This window comes from Balaenoptera borealis (assembly GCF_965194805.1).
Source record: "Balaenoptera borealis genome assembly, chromosome: 17".
In the NCBI taxonomy this organism is placed as follows: Eukaryota; Metazoa; Chordata; class Mammalia; order Artiodactyla; family Balaenopteridae; genus Balaenoptera; species Balaenoptera borealis.
The window spans coordinates 54,914,557-54,934,091 of NC_138876.1; the positions used below are offsets into that span (position 1 = coordinate 54,914,557).

The window sequence follows — 19,535 nt, forward strand, 5'->3', positions numbered from 1 at the left end:
TGCTTCCAAACTAGTAGACTTTATCCCCAGAATGCAAGGATGGTTTGATATTAGACTATCTTCCAATATATGTCAGTACAGTAACGAATTAAAGATGAAAATCCATATTACAAACTTGTTAGATGCTTGAAAAGCATTTGATAAAAATTCAATGCCAATTCCTGAAAATAAAAAAAAGAAAGAAATGTCTCTGAAAACTTATTGAACTTAAGAAAGAATATCACATACCAACTTGGATCAAACATCAAACTTAGTAGTGAAATATTTGAAGCCTTTCAATTTCAATCAAGAATAAGACCAGGGTGTCAACTGTGACCACCACAACTGACCATTACAATGAATGTCCTAATCAATGTAATAAAGAAAGAAAAGAAATAAGAGTACATATTTGGATAAATATTAGGAAAAAAAAAGACAAATCTATCCTCAAGTGCAGAGGATATGATCATTGACATCCACCTGGAAAATACAAATCAAACAGGTAAAAAACAGAATTAATACACAAGTTTAATAAAGTTGACTACATAAAATATTAGCATACAAATATCAATTCATTTTCTATACACCAATATAACCAATCAGAAAAGAAAATAGGAATAAATAGAATAAAGATAAAACATACCAATATACATGTCAATAAATATCTTTACCACTGGAACAGTATCTGGTATCATTCCTAGAGAAGCAATAAATGTTTTATATTGGAAATTAAATATCTTTTTAAAGAATACAGATTATAAAAAGTTTTTGAAACTTTGCTTATCTTCAACCAAATGAAGAAGGAGGCAGATTGCTCAGTCAAAATTCCAGTGTAGCATATTCTCAGTCTTCTATTACTTTTATTGTTTATATCCACAAACATACCAGTCATGAAATACTATATAGTAGAAAAATTGATTAAATTCTTAGCTAAGATCTATCTATCTACTAAATAATATAACATATATGGCATATATGTAATGATGCAAATAGTTTATATCATGATATAATAATATATTACTTTTCTTTTTCTTTCAGGGCAAAAAAGCCCCATTCACAAATTTTGACCCCTCTGTTCTCCTTCCTTCATCCTGGGATTACTGGACCTACCTTGGCTCTCTGACTCATCCTCCTCTTTATGAGAGTATAATCTGGATCATCTTTAAGGAAAACATCAGTATCAGCTCAGAGCAGGTAGAGTTTCAAAGGTGAATGAGTGAGCATTAGAAGTGCAAAGCAGGAATACCATTTCAATTCCTAGTATTATTGGGGGAAATTATTATTTCAATTAGATTTCGAAGAGTTCATTTTCCCTTCCAACTGAAACAGATTTATTTGTGACATAAGGTCTATTGAATAATCAAAATTAAAAGTGTATTTATAAACACTTTTTTAACTTTATGTGGAAAAAATATATGAGATTCAGAACTCTTGCTATTCTTTTCGCCTTAATAAGGAAAAATCCAACTCTGTTAAATATCTTCCTAAGAGTTTCAAAAACAAGAAAAAACTGGCACTAGAAGTACTATTAAGACTTTGGGGAATTGTGACTCTCAAGTGGCATATTTTGATAGCTGACATGGGTTTTTATTCTTTTTTGAAACTTAAGCTCTTAAATGTTCAACAAAATATCCCATTAATTATTGTTTATAATTATGCAAATAGTAACTACCAATGATTGAACAACTACTTTTATTAGGTTACTTATGTACGTTTTGTCAGTCAATTCTCATAACAAACCTTTAGGGCAGGTGGTGTGACCTATTGGTAACTAACACTTCTTGAGCATATGCCATAGGCCAAACACCATTCTAAGAACTTTACATGTATTGACCCATTTAGTCTTCACAACAATGCAATGATATAGTACTATATGGAAACTGAGGCACCAAGCAGATAAGTCTCTTACCCAAGAGTGAGAAAGCTAGTATTCTAATCCAGTCAATCATTGATAATTTAAGCCAAATGCCTAGTGCAAAGAAATGTGAAGGAATTTTTGGCTTCTTCCCTTCCCATCTGTGAAACCATTGCAACCTTCAACCTGATTTTCTAAATATCAGTGCATCAATTATACTAGAAGAAAAGTGTTCTGTGTAACTTTAATAGCTTTTGACTCTTTAAATATTCTATCCTCCTTCCAAGCTGGCACAGTTCCGCAGTCTTCTATCAAATGTGGAAGGTGATAAAGAAGTCCCCATTAAGCACAACAACCGACCACCCCAGCCTCTGAAGGGCAGAACAGTGAAAGCTTCATTCTGATGGGCCCAGGAAGAAACTTATCCTCCCTCAAGGAACACAACTCTGCTTCTGATGTAATCCAATAAAGCAAGTTTTAAGAAACAAGTTTTTTTTAATACTAGCAAGACAGCCTACTTTCAAATTTAATTTGCAGAACTAAAAAGCTTTAATTTTTATTCTTAATGCTTAACTCAAATAGTAATCTGTAAGTTTACAAAACTTGTGCTTAAATTCAAGTCTATTTTGTTGAATTCTTTTTAATGCAATTAATTTCTTAGTGATTTGTACTTAATTTCTTAGTGATTTTTATCTCTTTCCATTTTATTCATTTTAATTGAACTAATAAAATAACTGTATCCTTTTCTTCTTGTCTATTATGTACTCTACTTTTAAAAGGCATTAGGTTTCTACCCCACTTACATTCAAGAATTTTAAATGTTTTATTTGCAACATTATTTTGCCTCAAATGTAATAACCTAAGAGTAGCTTGAGATGAAATGTTGAGAATTCATTTGCTTACTCTTGAAGACAAAGACAGCTAGGATGACAATGGATTTAATATTATTATGCTGGGCCAACGTTGCTACCATTCGTGTACCCTGTGATAAAAATGATATATTTCATACAGGAAATGATGCTTCTGGTTATTGCTTCCATTCCCCCCACCCACCCACCATTAGCAAGGTCACTGTTTTTGTGTTGTTTTTCTTTTTTCCATTATTATAACTAGTTAGCTAGCATGGAGAATCTGTACTTCAAATTTGGAAGAAAAGTTACCAGTGAATTATTTATAAAAATGATAACCTGAACCTGAAGCTGTTCTTTCTGAAGCCATATCTACATTCAGAATTCTACAAATCTTGTGTCCATTGTTTAGTCTTGTGATTTACTTATTTTCTCTTCTCTGAGAAATCATATTAGAGACAAAGAGCACATCCATTCCAATGTTCTAGTCTTGTCTAATGTCAGAATCAGTCAGAACCTCTCAATAACTGTAATCGTAGCTAAAAAGGCAGACAAAGCAGATTTTCATAGCTCTGAGGGAGTTTTTGTGTAAAGGCTGTGTTTATTTTCTACCTAAAAATCCGAGGAGACATCTTTTGATATTTTTATTTGGAGCCCAGAATTTAAGTGAATCTTCTTTAATAAAAATGTAATGGGGGGCTTCCCTGGTGGCGAAGTGGTTGAGAATCTGCCTGCTAATGCAGGGGACACGGGTTCGAGCCCTGGTCTGGGAGGATCCCACATGCCGTGGAGCAACTGGGCCCGTGAACCACAGCTGCTGAGCCTGCGCATCTGGAGCCTGTGCTCCGCAACAAGAGAGCCCGCGATGGTGAGAGGCCCGTGCACCGCGATGAAGAGTGGCCCCTGCTTGCCGCAGCTAGAGAAAGCCCTCGCACAGAAACGAAGACCCAACATAGCAATCAATCAATCAATCAATCAATAAATCTTTAAAAAAAAAAAAATTGTAATGGACCCAAGTAACACTTCATTTAGCTCAACCCCCATAATTTGTCTATAAAAATAAAATACTTTCCTTGCAAAAGTAATTTGACTGTGTATATTAATATATATTTACCAGATATTGAGAAAGCATGAAACAGTTACACCTGTCCTATGACCCTCTTATTTCACTTAAGTTACCTTGATAGGATTTTAATCTACATTTATCAGTGGTCATCATGAAGGCCAAAAGAGGAGTATGAGTTTAATTCAAGAAATATATTTGCAAAAGATGCTCTTGACCTACAATGTTTGAAAGTGTTTTCTGAAAAGAAATTGAATGGAACACACAGGAAGACGGCTTCTGTAGCTGGAGTGTGATCATTGCAGGGAGACCTTCAAGATGGCGGAAGAGTAAGACGTGAAGATCACCTTCCTCCCCACAAATACATCAGAAATACATCTACATGTGGAACAACTCCTACAGAACACCTACTGAACACTGGCAAAAGACCTCAGACCACCCAAAAGGAAAGAAACTCCCCATGTACTTGGGTAGGGCAAAAGAAAAAAGAAAAAACAGAGACAAAAGAATAGGGATGGGACCTGCACCACTGGGAGGGAACTGTGATGGAGGAGAAATTTCCACACACTAGGAAGCCCCTTCACTGGCAGAGACAGGGGGTGGCAGGAGGAAGCTTCAGAATCACGGAGAAGAGCGTGGCAACAGGGGTGCAGAGGGCAAAGTGGAGAGATTCCCGCACAGAGGATCGGGCTGATCAGCATTCACCAGCCCGAGAGGCTTCTCTGCTCACCCACCGGCCAGGATGGGTGGGGCTGGGAGCTGAGGCTCGGGCTTCGGAAGTCATATCCCAGGGAGAAGACTGGGGTTGGCTATATGAACACAGCCTGAAGGGGGCTAGTGCACCACAGATAGCCAGGAGGGAGACTGGGAAAAAGTCTGGACCTGCCTAAGAGGCAAGAGACCATTGTTTCGGGGTACGTGAGGAGAGGGGATTCAGAGCACCACCTAAACGAGCTCCAGAGACAGGCACAATCTGCAGCCATCAGCGGGGACACCATAGATGGGCATGAAACGCTGCTGCAGCCACCAAGAAGCCCATGTGCAAGTACAGGGCACTATCCACGCCTCCCCTCCTGGGAGCCTGTGCAGCCTGCCACTGCCAGGGTCCTGCGATCCACGGACAAATTTCCCGGGAGAACACACAGTGCACAGCAAGCTAGTGCAACTCATGCTGGCCTCTCCCACTGCAGGCTCGCCCCGCATTCCGTACCCCTCCCTCCCCCCAGCCTGAGTGAGCCACAGCCCTCTAATCAGCTGCTCCTTTAACCCCATCCTGTCTGAGCAAAGAACAGATGCCCTCAGGCGACCTACACACAGAGGTGGGGACAAATCCAAAGCTGAACTGCAGGAGCTATGCAAACAAAGAAGAGAAAGGGAAATCTCTCCCAGCAGCCTCAAGAGCAGCAGATTAAATCTCCACAACCCACTTGATGTACGTGCATCTGTGGCATACCTGAAGGGACAACGAATCAGGCCAAAATTGAGGTGGTGGACTTTGGGAGCAATGATATATATATTTTTTTTCGTTTTCTTTTTTTCTGTGTGGCTGACAGGGTCTTGGTGCTCCGGCCTGGTGTCAGGCCTGTGCCTCTAAGGTGGGAAAGGTGAGATCAAGACAGTGGTCCACCAGAGACCTCCCAGCTCCATGTAATATCAAATGGCAAAAGCTCTCCCAGAGATCTCCATCTCAATGCTAAGACCCACCTCCACTCAACAACCAGCAAGCTACAGTGCTGGACACCCTAGGCCAAACAACTAGCAAAACAGGAACACAACCTCACCCACTAGCAGAGAGGCTGCCTAAAATCATAATAAGGTCACAGACACCCGAAACATACCACCGGACATGATCCTGTCCACCAGAAAGACAAGATCCAGCCTCATCCACCAGAACACAGGCACTATTCTCCTCCAACAGGAAGCCCACACAACCCACTGAACCAACCTTACCCACTGGGGGCAGACACCAAAAACAATGGGAACTACAAACCAGTGGCCTGTGAAAAGGAGACCCCCAAACACAGTAAGTTAAGCAAAATGAGAAGACAAAGAAACACACAGCAGATGAAGGAGCAAGGTAAAAACCCACCAGACCAAACAAATGAAGAGGAAATTGGCAGTCTAACTGAAAAAGAATTCAGAGTAATGATAGTAAAGATGATCCAAAACCTTGGAAATAGAATGGAGAAAATGCAACAAAAAGCATTTAACAAGGAGCTAGAAGAACTAAAGAGCAAACAAACAATGATGAACAACAAAATAAATGAAATTTAAAAATCTCTAGAAGGGATCAATAGCAGATTAACTGAGGTAGAAGAACAGATAAGTGACCTAGGAGATAAAATAGTGGAAAAAACTACTGCAGAGCAGAAAAAAGAAAAAAGAATGAAAAGAATTGAGGACAGTCTCAGAGGCCTCTGGGACAACATTAAAAGGACCAATATTCAAATTACAGGGGTCTCAGAAGAAGAAGAGGAAAAGAAAGGGACTGAGAAAATATTTGAAGAGATTATAGTTGAAAACATCCCTAATGTGGGAAAAGAAATAGTTAATCAAGTCCGGGAAGCGCAGTGAGTCCCATACAAGATAATTCCAAGGAGAAACTCGCCAAGACACATATTAATCAAACTATCAAAAATTAAACACAAAGAAAAAAATATTAAAAGCAGCAAGGGAAAAACAACAAATAGCAGACAGGGAATCACCATAAGATTAACAGCTGATCTTTCAGCAGAAACTCTGCAAGCCAGAAGGGAGTGGCAGGACGTATTTAAAGTGATTAAAGTGAAAGGGAAAAACCTACAACCAAGGTAACTCCGCCCAGCAAGGATCTCATTCAGATTCGATGGAGAAATTAAAACCTTTACAGACAAGCAAAAGCTAAGAGAATTCTGCACCACCAAACCAGCTTTACAACAAATGCTAAAGGAAATTCTCTAGGCAGGAAACAGAAGAGAAGGAAAAGACCTACAATAACAAACCCAAAACAATTAAGGTAATGGTAATAGGAACATACATATTGATAATTACCTTAAATGTAAATGGATTAAATGCTCCAACCAAAAGACATAGACTGGCTGACTGGATACAAAATCAAGACCCATTAAACAAGATGGACTTAATTGATATTTATAGGACATGCCATCCAAAAACAACAGAATACACTTTCTTCTCAAGTGCTTATGGAACATTCTCCAGGATAGATCATATCTTGGGTCACAAATCAACCTTTGGTAAATTTAAGAAAATTGAAAACGTTTCAAGTATCTTTTCCAACCACAATGCTGTGAGATAAGATATCAATTACAGGAAAAAATATGTAAAAAAAACAAACACATGGAGGCTAAAAAATACACTACTTAATAACCAAGAGATAACTGAAGAAATCAAAGAGGAAATCAAAAAATACCTAGAAACAAATGACAAAGAATACACAACAACTCAAAACCTATGGGATGCAGCAAAAGCAGTTCTAAGAGGGAAGTTCATAGTAATACAATCCTACCTCAAGAAACAAGAGACACCTCAAATAAACAACCCAAACTTACACCTAAAGCAATTAGAGAAAGAAGAACAAAAAAACGCCAAAGTTAGCAGAAGGAAAGAAATCATAAAGATTAGAACAGAATTAAAGGAAAAAGAAATGAAGGAAACATTAGCAAAGATCAATAAAACTAAAAGCTGGTTCTTTGAGAAGATAAACAAAATTGATAAACCATTAGCCAGAGTCATCAAGAAAAAAAGGGAGAAGACTCAAATCAACAAAATTACAAATGAAAAAGTAGAAGTAACAACTGACACTGAAGAAATACAAGGGATCATAAGAGATTACTACAAGCAACTATATGCCATTAAAATGGACAAAATGGAAGAAATGGACAAATTCTTAGAAAAGCACAACCTTCCGAGTCTGAACCAGGAAGAAATAGAAAATATAAACAGACCAATCACAAACACTGAAATTGAGACTGTGATTTAAAATCTTCCAACAAAAACAGCCCAGGTCCAGATGGCTTCACAGGCAAATTCTATCAAACATTTAGAGAAGAGCTAACACTTATCTTTCTCAAACTCTTCAAAAATATAGCAAAAGGAGGAATACCCCCAAACTCATTCTACGAGGCCACCATCACCCTGATACCAAAACCAGACAAAGATGTCACAAAGAAAGAAAACTACAGGCCAAGATCACTGATGAACATAGATGCAAAAATCCTCAACAAAATACTAACAAAGGGAATCCAACAGCACATTAAAAGCATCATACACCATGATCAAGTGGGGTTTATCTCAGGAATGCAAGGATTCTTCAAAATATGCAAATCAATCACCGTAATACGCCATATTAAAAAATTGAAGGAGAGAAGCCATATTATCATCTCAATGGATACAGAAAAAAGCTTTTGACAAATTCAACACCCATTTATGATAAAAACCCTCCAGAAAGTAGGAATACAGGGAACTTACCTCAACATAATAAGGGCCATATATGACAAACCCACAGCCAACATCATTCTCAATGGTGAAAAACTGAAACCATTTCCACTAAGATCAGGAACAAGACAAGCTTGCCCACTCTCACCACTATTATTCAACATAGTTTTGGACGTGTTATCTACAGCAATCAGAGAAGAAAAAGAAATAAAAGGAATCCAAGTTGGTAAAGAAGAAGTAAAGCTGTCACTGTTTGCAGATGACATGATACTATACATGGAGAATCCTAAAGATGCTACCAGAAAACTACTAGAGCTAATCAATGAATTTGGTAAAGTAGCAGGATACAAAATTAATGCACAGAAATCTCTTGCATTCCTACACACTAATGATGAAAATCTGAAAGAGAAATTAAGGAAACACTCCCATTTATCATTGCAACAAAAAGAATAAAATACCTAGGAATAAACCTACCTAAGGAGACAAAAGACCTGTATGCAGAAAACTGTAAGACACTGATGAACGAAATTAAAGATGATATAAACAGATGGAGAGATATACCATGTTCTTGGATTGGAAGAATCAACATTGTGAAAATGACTATACTACTCAAAACAATCTACAGATTCAATGCAATCCCTATCAAACCACCAATGGTATTTTTCACAGAACTAGTACAAAAAATTTCACAATATGTATGGAAACACAAAAAACCCCAAATTGCCAAAGCAATCCTGAGAAAGAAAAACGGAGCTGGAGGAATCAGGCTCCCTGAGTTCAGACTATACTACAAAGTTACAGTAATCAAGACAGTTTGGTACTGGCACAAAAACCGAAATATAGATCAATGGAACAGGATAGAAAGCCCAGAGATAAACCCACGCACATATGGTCACCTTATTTTTGAGAAAGGAGGCTAGAGTATACAATGGAGGAAAGACTGCCTCTTTAATAAGTGGTGCTGGGAAAACTGGACAGCTACATGTAAAAGAATGAAATTAGAACACTCCCTGACGCCATACACAAAAATAAACTCAAAATGGATTAAAGACCTAAATGTAAGGCCAGACACTACCAAACTCTTAGAGGAAAACATAGGCAGAACACTCTATGACATAAATCACAGCAAGATCCTTTGTGACCCACCTCCTAGAGAAATGGAAATAAAAACAAAAATAAGCAAATGGGACCTAATGAAACTTCAAAGCTTTTGCACAGCAAAGGAAACCATAAACAAGACGGAAAGACAACACTCAGAATGGGAGAAAATATTTGCAAGTGAAGCAACTGACAAAGGGTTAATCTCCAAAATTTACAAGCAGCTCATGCCACCCAATATCAAAAAAACAAACAACACAATCCAAAAATGGGCAAAAGACCTAAACAGACATTTCTCCAAAGAAGCTATACAGATTGCCAACAAACACATGAAAGATGCTCAACATCACTAATCATAGAGAAATGCAAATCAAAACTACAGTGAGGTATCACCTCACACCAGTCAGGGAACCCTCTTGCACTCTTGGTGGGAAGGTAAATTGATACAGCCACTATGGAGAACAGTATGGAGGTTCCTTAAAAAACTAAAAATAGAACTACCATACTAACCATCAATCCCACTCCTTGGCATATACCCTGAGAAAACCATAATTCAAAAAGAGTAATGTACCACAATGTTCATTGCAGCTCTATTTACAATAGCCAGGACATGTAAGCAACCTAAGTGTCCATTGACAAATGAATGGGTAAAGAAGATGTGGCACATGTATACAATGGAAAGTTAGTCAGCCATAAAAGAAAAGAAACTGAGTCATTTGTAGTGAGGTGGATGAACCTAGAGTCTGTCATACAGATTGAAGTAAATCAGAAAGAGAAAAACAAATACCGTATGCTAACACATATATATGCAATCGTAAAAAAGAAAAGAAAGGTTCTGAAGAACCTACGGGCAGGATAGGAATAAAGACGCAGACGTAGAGAACGGACTTGAGGACATGGGGAGGGGGAAGGGTAAGCTGGGTGAAGTGAGAGAGTGGCATGGGCTTATATATGTTACCAAATGTAAAATAGATAGCTAGTGGGAAGCAGCCGCATAGCACAGGGATATCAGCTCAGTGTTTTGTGACCACCTAGAGGGGTGGGGTAAGGAGGGTGAGAGGGAGACGCAAGAGGGAGGAGATATGAGGATACATGTGTATGTATAGCTGATTCACTTGGTTATAAATCAGAAACTAACACACCATTTTAAAGCAATTATACTCCAATAAAGTTATAAAAAATTAAAAATAAAAAAATAGAAAATAAAAAAAACAAAATAAAGAAATTGTGCAATTTAAAATTAAATGTCATGACAAGGACCTGAAAAGTATTTGACTTGATGACCAATATTCTTTAAGAATGTTAAAATGGATTCCAGGATTTAAATATAAATCTGTAAGTCTTATTATGAAAAGGGCAAAGAAGTGACAGAAGATATATGATGGCCATCAAATTTTATCCCTAAGCTAAATGCCAACTGGGAAGCATGTTTCCCCTTACTTGCTTCTGCCAAAATTTCACATATTTGGCAGAACAGACGAGGTGCATTATGGGAGCTTTCCACTCTTCTCTGAAGTAGCCGATAAAAGCAGCTGTTGAAAGGAGGTATGTGGACAGGCACTGGATCATCTGAGAACGCAACTCATATGTTTCTGTGACTCACCCTCCTGCTGTGTGCTCTCTTCCCTTGCCAACTTAGGTGGAGACTTCGAACATCCTGCAAGGATTCTCTATCTCTTCCATGACTTTCTTTATGCCAAATCTATTGGGCTTCTAATCATCCAGAATGACAATGCCAACTGATGGGACTCAGCAGTAGGCTCAGGGGTAGAAGGATTCTCCTACTCCCTGCTGTTTTTTGTCTTATTTACCACCTCCCTCTTCATAAATATCATGCTGAGCATTAATGAATCCTTTTAGCTAATTTGTGAGTCCAGGTAGCTCAAGATATTTTCTAAATTATTCATTTTGGTAAGCTTTAGCAAAATAACTCTAAAAACATTAAATTCATCAGAGGGAATTAGGGCAAAGGAAAGGAAGGGAGAGAAATGTTGAAAGAATTAATTACCTGACAGAACTCAAAAGAGAAAATTTTCATTTATTATAATCCTGGTTACTCTATTATCAGTGGTTCTTCACAATTTTGTGACCACAAATTCCTATAAATATGTGATTAAAGCTATGAATCTTCTCCCTACCTCCCCCCAAAATGTAAATAATTATATATAGCTGAAATTTTACACCGAGTTTTACAGTATGTAGGGACTCATTCCTTTCCTTCCTTCCTCATCACAAAGTCAGTCCTGGACCCCAGGATAAGATCCTGACTCTAAACTATAAAAACTGAGCTACAATGGACTCCATGTCTCTCTTGATCTCACTTCTAACTTAACATTTATTTTTGCTTTTCTACTTCATTCTTTACAGCAGATCCCTAGAGGTGGAATGACAGTATATTTCCACTATAGCTCATGAATTATTTTTTTGTTGTTTTTCTATTTTCCAAATATTATTTTGAGTTGGTATGAGGTCCCACTGTAAAACAGATATAAAAAGATAAAAAAAGAAAGATAATCCAAACCTTAGTGAATTGGTTCATTTATTAGTGGGTAGACAAACAAAGAGTTACAAATGAGAGTAAAAAGGCTTAGAAGAAAAATTGTTTGGGGAAGATATCATCAGATAATACTGGGCCCAAATCACTCTGAAAGTCATCAACACACTTTGTATCTAAGACCATGAAAGCATAAAGAAATACTTATTTCAGCATTTTCTTCATGATTATCTATAAATACCAAATACTTATTTACCCACTGTTCTCTTTGAGACACTGTACTAGGATTCCCTTATTACTCTTATTAGATTTGACTATTTTAAATCTCACTAGATAGACAAAGAGACAGATAGACAAATAAGCATAGATATAAATGAATAGATAATTGCATTTATTCTAGGACTTCTCTATTTGACAAAATGGAGCAGTCCTAGAATAATAGTGGGTTATTTAACCTACTGCAAGAAGATAGTGGATTTTATATTCCTAGGCTTATATGGACACATTTATAAAGCTAAGGAGAAAATGCATAAAATAAAAAAGATCTTAATAGAAATGTAACATGCTTGAAAGAAGTTAGGAGAAAGAGCCTCAAGCACTCCTGCTTACAGATCTCACTTTCAATTGAGAAGCAACTCCTAGGAGTAACCTAGAGTCTTAAAGAAACGTGTATACCCTCATCTTGTATCTTTAATATCTTTATCCTAAAAGTAAATGGATGGACAAAGGGTAATGTTTGCAGGCATTAGAATGCTCAGAGGACAAGTGCACTTACTAAAGGTTTCTCAGAATGGCATCTGGACTAATCCCTTTACTATGAGAAGGTAGAGACAGCAATTATGTCAGAAAGGAATAGAGTTTAAGTGGCCTTATTTTTTTCCCCTCAAAGACTAGAGAATATAACTTCCTCAAATAATCAACAAATATTTTAACACCCTTTAGAAACAGATACATGCCAAGCTATTTGGATATGTTATTTTCCATCATGTTATTAAATCACCTAAACTACCAGCAAAAACAAACAAGCATACCATGCAGGAATAATGCTTTGTTACTCAGAAAAAAAAAAATAGACACTTATCTCACTCATACACCAAAATAAATCTGAGATGGGTTAGATTTTTCAATGAAATAATTAATGTACTATAAAAATAAGTAAATATTTAAATATACGGTTGGAGAAGAACTTTTTCTCAAAAAAAAAAAAAGCACACCAAATGCACAGATCAAGAAATAACAGAATAATTGATTGAACTATGAAAAATGTAAATATGTAGGTCAAGCAACAATAATAAAAAAAATTTAATGAAAAGGAAAGTGATAACTGGGGAAAATTTTTCAATATAAATGACATCCACAGATACAAGGTCTCTGCTATAGAAAAAGCTTTCACTAGTTATTAACATAAAAATTGAATCCCCAAGAGAAAATAGCAAGAAGATATGAACAGGCAACTTTGTAAAAAAGAAAGACAGATTGATAAATATATGAAAAAATGCTCAATCTTAATAATCAAAGAAGTACAACTTTAAACAATGTTCTCTAATTCTTTGCATATAATAGTGGTAAATATTTTAAATATAATACACAGTGTTGTCAGTGAAGTAAAGAAATAAAAACTCATACATTGCTGGAAAGAGCATAAAGTATCAATAGTACAGTCTGCTCACGAATAAAGCAAAAGTTGTGTTCCAGAAGAAATTTTATTACCAAAAATTAACTAAGTAAACTATAAGTTCAATGTAGGAAAGGAAATTTAAATTGCAGAATTTTAGATTTGCTATAATGTGATTATCTTATCTATTATCCTGGTTCCAAAGTCTATATAAATTCTATTTATTTACATTTATGATCCCTAAATTTATATTTTCATCTGAGATCAAGTTTCAAATTCTCTCATCCAATTGACTGTTTGATGTCTCCACTTCGTTGTCACAAGGACATCTCAACCTATTCAAAACACAACTCTTGGAGCCCACCCAGACCTGGTGCCTACCAGCCCCAGTGGGCACAGAGGTGACAGGGCAGGATGGTTTGCTCACAGCCCAGGGAGCAATTGCAGGGTGGAAACAGGTAAAATATGACCCTGACTAACTGATGCCACCACTGAGCTTGAAGTGATTCCTTTGGTTCTAACTTTTCAAATATAACCTTCCCTTTATCGCTATAACCCTCTTTGTCTATTCTAAAAAAACTAGTAAACAGAAACCTCAATAAAATAGAGTCAGGAGACCAGAAGGGAGAGCTCTCATGCCCTGTGACAGTAGCAGAACCCAACAAGAAGAAGCCCCAAAGACTTACTTTCCCTGGCAAGGACTCTGTCAATGAAAAGCCAGGGATTGTGTTTACTGTAGCCTCCCAACTTCCTTTTGCCCCACTATAAAAGCCTTCTCCTTCACTTGCCATGCAGCGACTTGAAGGTAGCTCACCATGGTTGAAGACCCCGAATTGCAATCCTCTGCTGATCTTGAATAAATCTGTTTTTCACCTCTGGGGAAATAACTGGCAGACTATTTGGTTTAGGTCAACATTTTGATGGCCCATTCAGGGACCAGAAAAGACCCCCATAGGCTCTGGGGCTGGTGAACACACAGATGGGGTACCCACGATTGAGACCATTGATCTCACTGTTTTTCTCACTGACACTGGAGCTTGAAGGTTTGCTTCTCTCCTGGATCCAAACTTACGCCATTCTTGCATTTGAAGCTCTCCAGGCTTTATCCAGGATCTGTTTTAAGGTTTCATCTTTCCAGTTAAGGCCTTGTTCTATGTGTGACTACTCATTCGGCACTTTGGTCTGATTTTGAGATAAGACTGTTTCAACGGAAACTGTGCTAGTTAAGCCTTCAGCCCACTCCTTTGAAATAGGGGCTATTCTATGGGAACTGGCTGAAAATCCTTTGGCTCGGCTCCTACGGGATCAAGCTGTTCCCTTAGAACTGACTGGTATTAGGTCTGCAGATTGTTTGAATTGCAAGCTGTTTGAATTGTTTGAGCTATATGCTGTCTGTGCTGTTGAAGGTTTTGAAAATACTTATTTTCTTTGAACAAAAAAAAAACCTCTGAGAAATGGAATCCCAGTTATCTAAATATTTCAAGGGAACACCCCCTACAGAAATTCCAGCTGATTTTTATGTTTAAAAAGTGATGTCCTTCCTCATGTGCATTTCTAGCTAAATGGACCTACCTGACCAAAAATAATTTAGAATATCAGTGGCCATTATGGGGAATTTTTGAAATCCCCAACTTAAATTTCTTAAAACTGAATTGCACTACAATAGTGTTAAAATTGAACAGAATGCTTATTTTGATTGGTATTTGAAGGCGTCCAAACATTATCAGAAGCCTAAATTTGCCTCTCTGCAAAATAAGATTTTAAGAATAACTGAGGCAGGCACTGTCCTCCAGCACCAGTGGTGAGCACCGAGCCAGAGCAGGAGGTGGCGTGGCTGAAGCACCACGGGGAGGGCTGCGCTGCTCGCCTTCCGCAGCTGTGTCTGTATCAGCTCCTTCACCATCACTGGGGCACCATGCAGCTCTAGTCTGGGGTGGAAGCTGCGGCCGTTGCATGTGGCCAGATCTGCATCCCACCGTAGCACCCAGAGGACATGCGAGAGAGAGAATGAGCCAGAGGGACACACTGGTGCATCAGTTTGCCAGAGGATTCTTTCCCATTATAGTTTATTACAAGATTTTGAATATAACTCTGAGGCACCTCACAAGCTCGGCTCTCTTGGAAGGTCATCTGCCCACCGTTCCCTCAGTGAGAGCTGTTCCAAGGATGCTGCCTTGAGAGAATAAAATGTTGAGACCGACTGAATACGTGACTGAACCCAGGCAATTGTATAATGCAGGCACCAGTCCCTCCCACCAGAAAGCCTACACAGTCTCCTGGACCAACCTCACCCACCAGGGGGGAGACAACAGAAGCAAGATGAACTACGACTCTGCAGCCTGCAGAAAGGAGACCACAAACACGGTAACTTAGACAAAATGAGAGGAGAAAGAAATAGGTTGCAGATGAAGGAGCAAGGTAAAAACCCACAGGACCAAATAAATGAAGAGGAAATAGTCAATCTACCTGAAAAAGAATTCAGAGTAATGATAGTAAAGATGATCCAAGATCTCAGAAATAGAATGGAGGCATGGATCAAAAAGATACAAGAAATGTTTAACAATTACCTAGAATACCTAAAGAACAAACAATCAGTAATGAACAACACAATAACTGAAATGAAAAATACACTAGAAGGAATCAACAGCAGAATAACTGAGGCAGAAGAACAGATAAGTGAGCTGGAAGATAAAATGGTGGAAATAACTGCTGCAGAGCAGAATAAAGAAAAAAGAATGAAAAGAAATGAGGACAGTCTCAGAGACCTCTGGGACAACATTAAATGCACCAACATTCGAATTATACACAACCCAGAAGAAGAGAAGGAGAAAGCATCTGAGAAAATATTTGAAGAGATTATAGTTGAAAACTTCCCTAATATGGGAAAGGAAATAATCAACCAAGTCCAGGAAGCACAGAGAGTCCCATATAGGATAAACCCAAGGAGAAACATGCCAAGACACATATTAATCAAACTAACAAAAATTAAATACAAAGACAAAATATTAAAAGGAACAAAGGAAAAGCAACAAATAACAGACAGGGGAATCCCCATAAGGTTAACAGCTGATCTTTCAGCAGAAAGTCTGCAAGCCAGAAGGGAGTGGCAGGACATATTTAAAGTGATGAAAGGGAAAAACCTACAATGAAGATTATTCTACCTAGCAAGGATCTCATTCAGAGTCAAAGGAGAAATTAAAACCTTTACAGACAGGCAAAAGTTAAGAGAATTCAGCACCACCAAACCAGCTTTACAACAAATGCTAAAGGAACTTCTCTAGGCGGGAAACACAAGAGAAGAAAAAGACCTACAAAAACAAACCCCAAACAAACAAAATGGTAATAGGGACATACATATTGACAATTACCTTAAATGTAAATGGATTAAATGCTCCAAACAAAAGACACAGACTGGCTGAATGGATACAAAAACAAGATCTGTATATATGCTGTCTACAAGAGACCTGCTTCATACCAAGGGACACATACAGACTGGAAGCGAGGGGATGGAAAAAGATAATCCATGCAAATGGATATCAAAAGAAAGCTGGAGTAACAGTACTTATATCAGACAAAATAGACTTTAAAATAGAGACTATTACAAGAGACAAGGAAGGACACTACATAATGATCAAGGGATCAATCCAAGAAGAAGACATAACAATTGTAAATATTTAGGCACCCAACATAGGAGCACCTCAATACATAAGGTAAATGCTGACAGCCATAAATGGGGAAAGTGAGAGTAACACAATAATACTGGGGGACTTTAACACTCCACTTATACTAATGGATAGGTCATCCAGACAGAAAATTAATAAAGAAACACAAGCCTTAAATGACACATTAGACCAGATAGACTTAATTGACATTTATAGGACATTCCATCTGAAAGCAACAGAATACACTTTCTTCTCAAGTGCACATGGAACATCTCTAGGATAGCTCACATCTTGGTTCACAAATCGAGCCTTGGTAAATTTAAGAAAATTGAGATTGTATCAAGCATCTTTTCTGACCACAATGCTATGAGATTAGAAATCAATTACAGGGAAAAAACTAAAAAACATAAACACATGGAGGCTAAACAATATGTTACTAAATAATCAAGAGACTACTAAAGAAATCAAGGTAGAAATCAAAAAATACCTAGAAACAAATGACAACAAAAACACGATGACCCAAAACCTATGGTATGCAGCAAAAGTGGTTCTAAGAGGGAAGTTTTTTGTTTTTTGTTTTTTTTTATGGTTGTGTTGGATCTTCGTTTCTGTGCAAAGGCTTTCTCCAGTTGTGGCAAGTGGGGGCCACTCTTCATTGTGGTGCGTGGGCCTCTCACCATCACGGCCTCTCTTGTTGCAGAGCACAGGCTCCAGACGCACAGGCTCAGCAGTTGTGGCTCACGGGCCTAGTTGCTCCGCGGCATGTGGGATCCTCCCAGACCAGGGCTCGAAACCGTGTCCCCCACATTGGCAGGCAGACTCTCAACCACTGCACCACCAGGGAAGCCCCAAGAGGGAAGTTCATAGCAATAAAATCCCACCTCGAGAAACAAGGAAAATCTCAAATAAACAACCTAAACATGCACCTAAAACTACTAGAGAAAAAAGAAAAAGCAAAACCTAAAGTTTGTAGAAAGAAAGAAATCATAAAGATCAGATCAGAAATAAATGAAAAAGAAATGAAGGAAATAATAGCAAAGATTAATGAAACTAAAAGCTGATTCTTTGACAAGATAAACAAAACTGATCAACCTCTAGCCAGACTCATCAAGAAAAAAAGGGAGAGGACTCAAATAAATAAAATTAGAAATGAAAAAGGATAAGTTACCACTGACACTGCAGAAATACAAAGGATCATAAGAGATTGCTACAAGCAACTATATGCCAATAAAATGGACAACCTGGAAGAAATGGACAAATTCTTAGAAAAGTACAAACTTCTAAGACTGAACCAGGAAGAAATCGAAAATATGAATGACAAATCACAAGTAATGGAATTGAAACTGTGTTTAAAAATCTTCCAACAAACAGAGGTCCAGGACCAGACGGCTTCACAGGTGAATTCTATCAAACATTTAGAGAAAAGCTAACAACTATCCTTCTCAAACTCTTCCAAAAAATTGCGGAGGCTGGAACACTACCAAGCTCATTCTACAAGGTCACCATCACCCTGATACCAAAACCAGATAAAGATACTACAAAAAAAAAAGAATTTTACCGACCAATATCACTGCTGAACATAGATGCAAAAATCCTCAACAAAATACTAGCAAACCAAATCCAACAACACATTAAAAGGATCATACACCATGATGAAGTGGGATTTATCCCAGGGATGCAAGTATTCTTCAATATACACAAATCAATCAATGTGATACACCATATTAACAAACTGAAGAATGAAAACCATCTTAATAGATGCAGAAGAAGCTTTTGACAAAAGTCAACACCATTTATGATAAAAAAAATCTCCAGAAAGTGGGCAAAGAGGGAACCTACCTCAACATAATAAAGGCCATATATGACAAACCCGCAGCAAACATCATTCTCAGTGTTGAAAAATGAAAGCATTTCCTCTAAGATCAGGAACAAGACAAGGGTGTCCACTCTCACCACTATTATTCAATATAGTTTTGGAAGCCCTAGCCATGGCAATCAGAGAAGAAAAAGAAATAAAAGGAATCCAAATTGGAAAAGAAGTAAAACTGTCACTGTTTGCAGATGAAATGACATTATACATAGAAAATCCTAAAGATGCCACCAGAAAAGTAATAGAGCTAATCAGTGAATTTAGTAAAGTTGCAGGATATAAAATTAATACACAGAAATCTCCTGCATTCCTATACACTAACAATGAGACATCAGAAAGAGAGATTAAGGAAACAATCCCATTTACCATCACATCAAAGAGAATAAAATATATAGGAATAAACCTACATAAGGAGGCAAAAGACCTGTATTCAGAAAAGTATAAGATACTGATGAAAGAAATCAAAGGTGACACATACAGGTGGAGAGATATACCATGTTCTTGGATTGGAAGAATCAATATTGTCAAAATGACTATACTACCCAAAGCAATCTACCAATTCAATGCAATCCCTATCAAATTACCAATTGCATTTTTCACAGAATTAGAACAAAAAA

The 19,535-nt window shown here is 37.6% G+C and overlaps 1 protein-coding gene and 1 long non-coding RNA gene across 3 annotated transcripts in view; one reads left to right on the forward strand and one right to left on the reverse strand.

Moving 5' to 3' along the window:
- The window catches only part of CA1 (carbonic anhydrase 1), a 72,956-nt gene extending 69,317 nt beyond the window's left edge, over positions 1–3,639 (forward strand). For both annotated transcript variants that reach the window (XM_082363622.1, XM_082363623.1), the window contains 2 exons: positions 1,018–1,173; positions 2,122–3,639. In XM_082363622.1, the coding sequence (XP_082219748.1) occupies positions 1,018–1,173; positions 2,122–2,238 (273 nt within the window). In that variant the 3' untranslated portion in view covers positions 2,239–3,639. The remainder of the gene's footprint in view (positions 1–1,017; positions 1,174–2,121) is intronic.
- The window catches only part of LOC309614842, a 63,484-nt gene that overhangs the window by 17,412 nt on the left and 26,537 nt on the right, over positions 1–19,535 (reverse strand). The gene's annotated exons all lie outside the window — the stretch shown is intronic.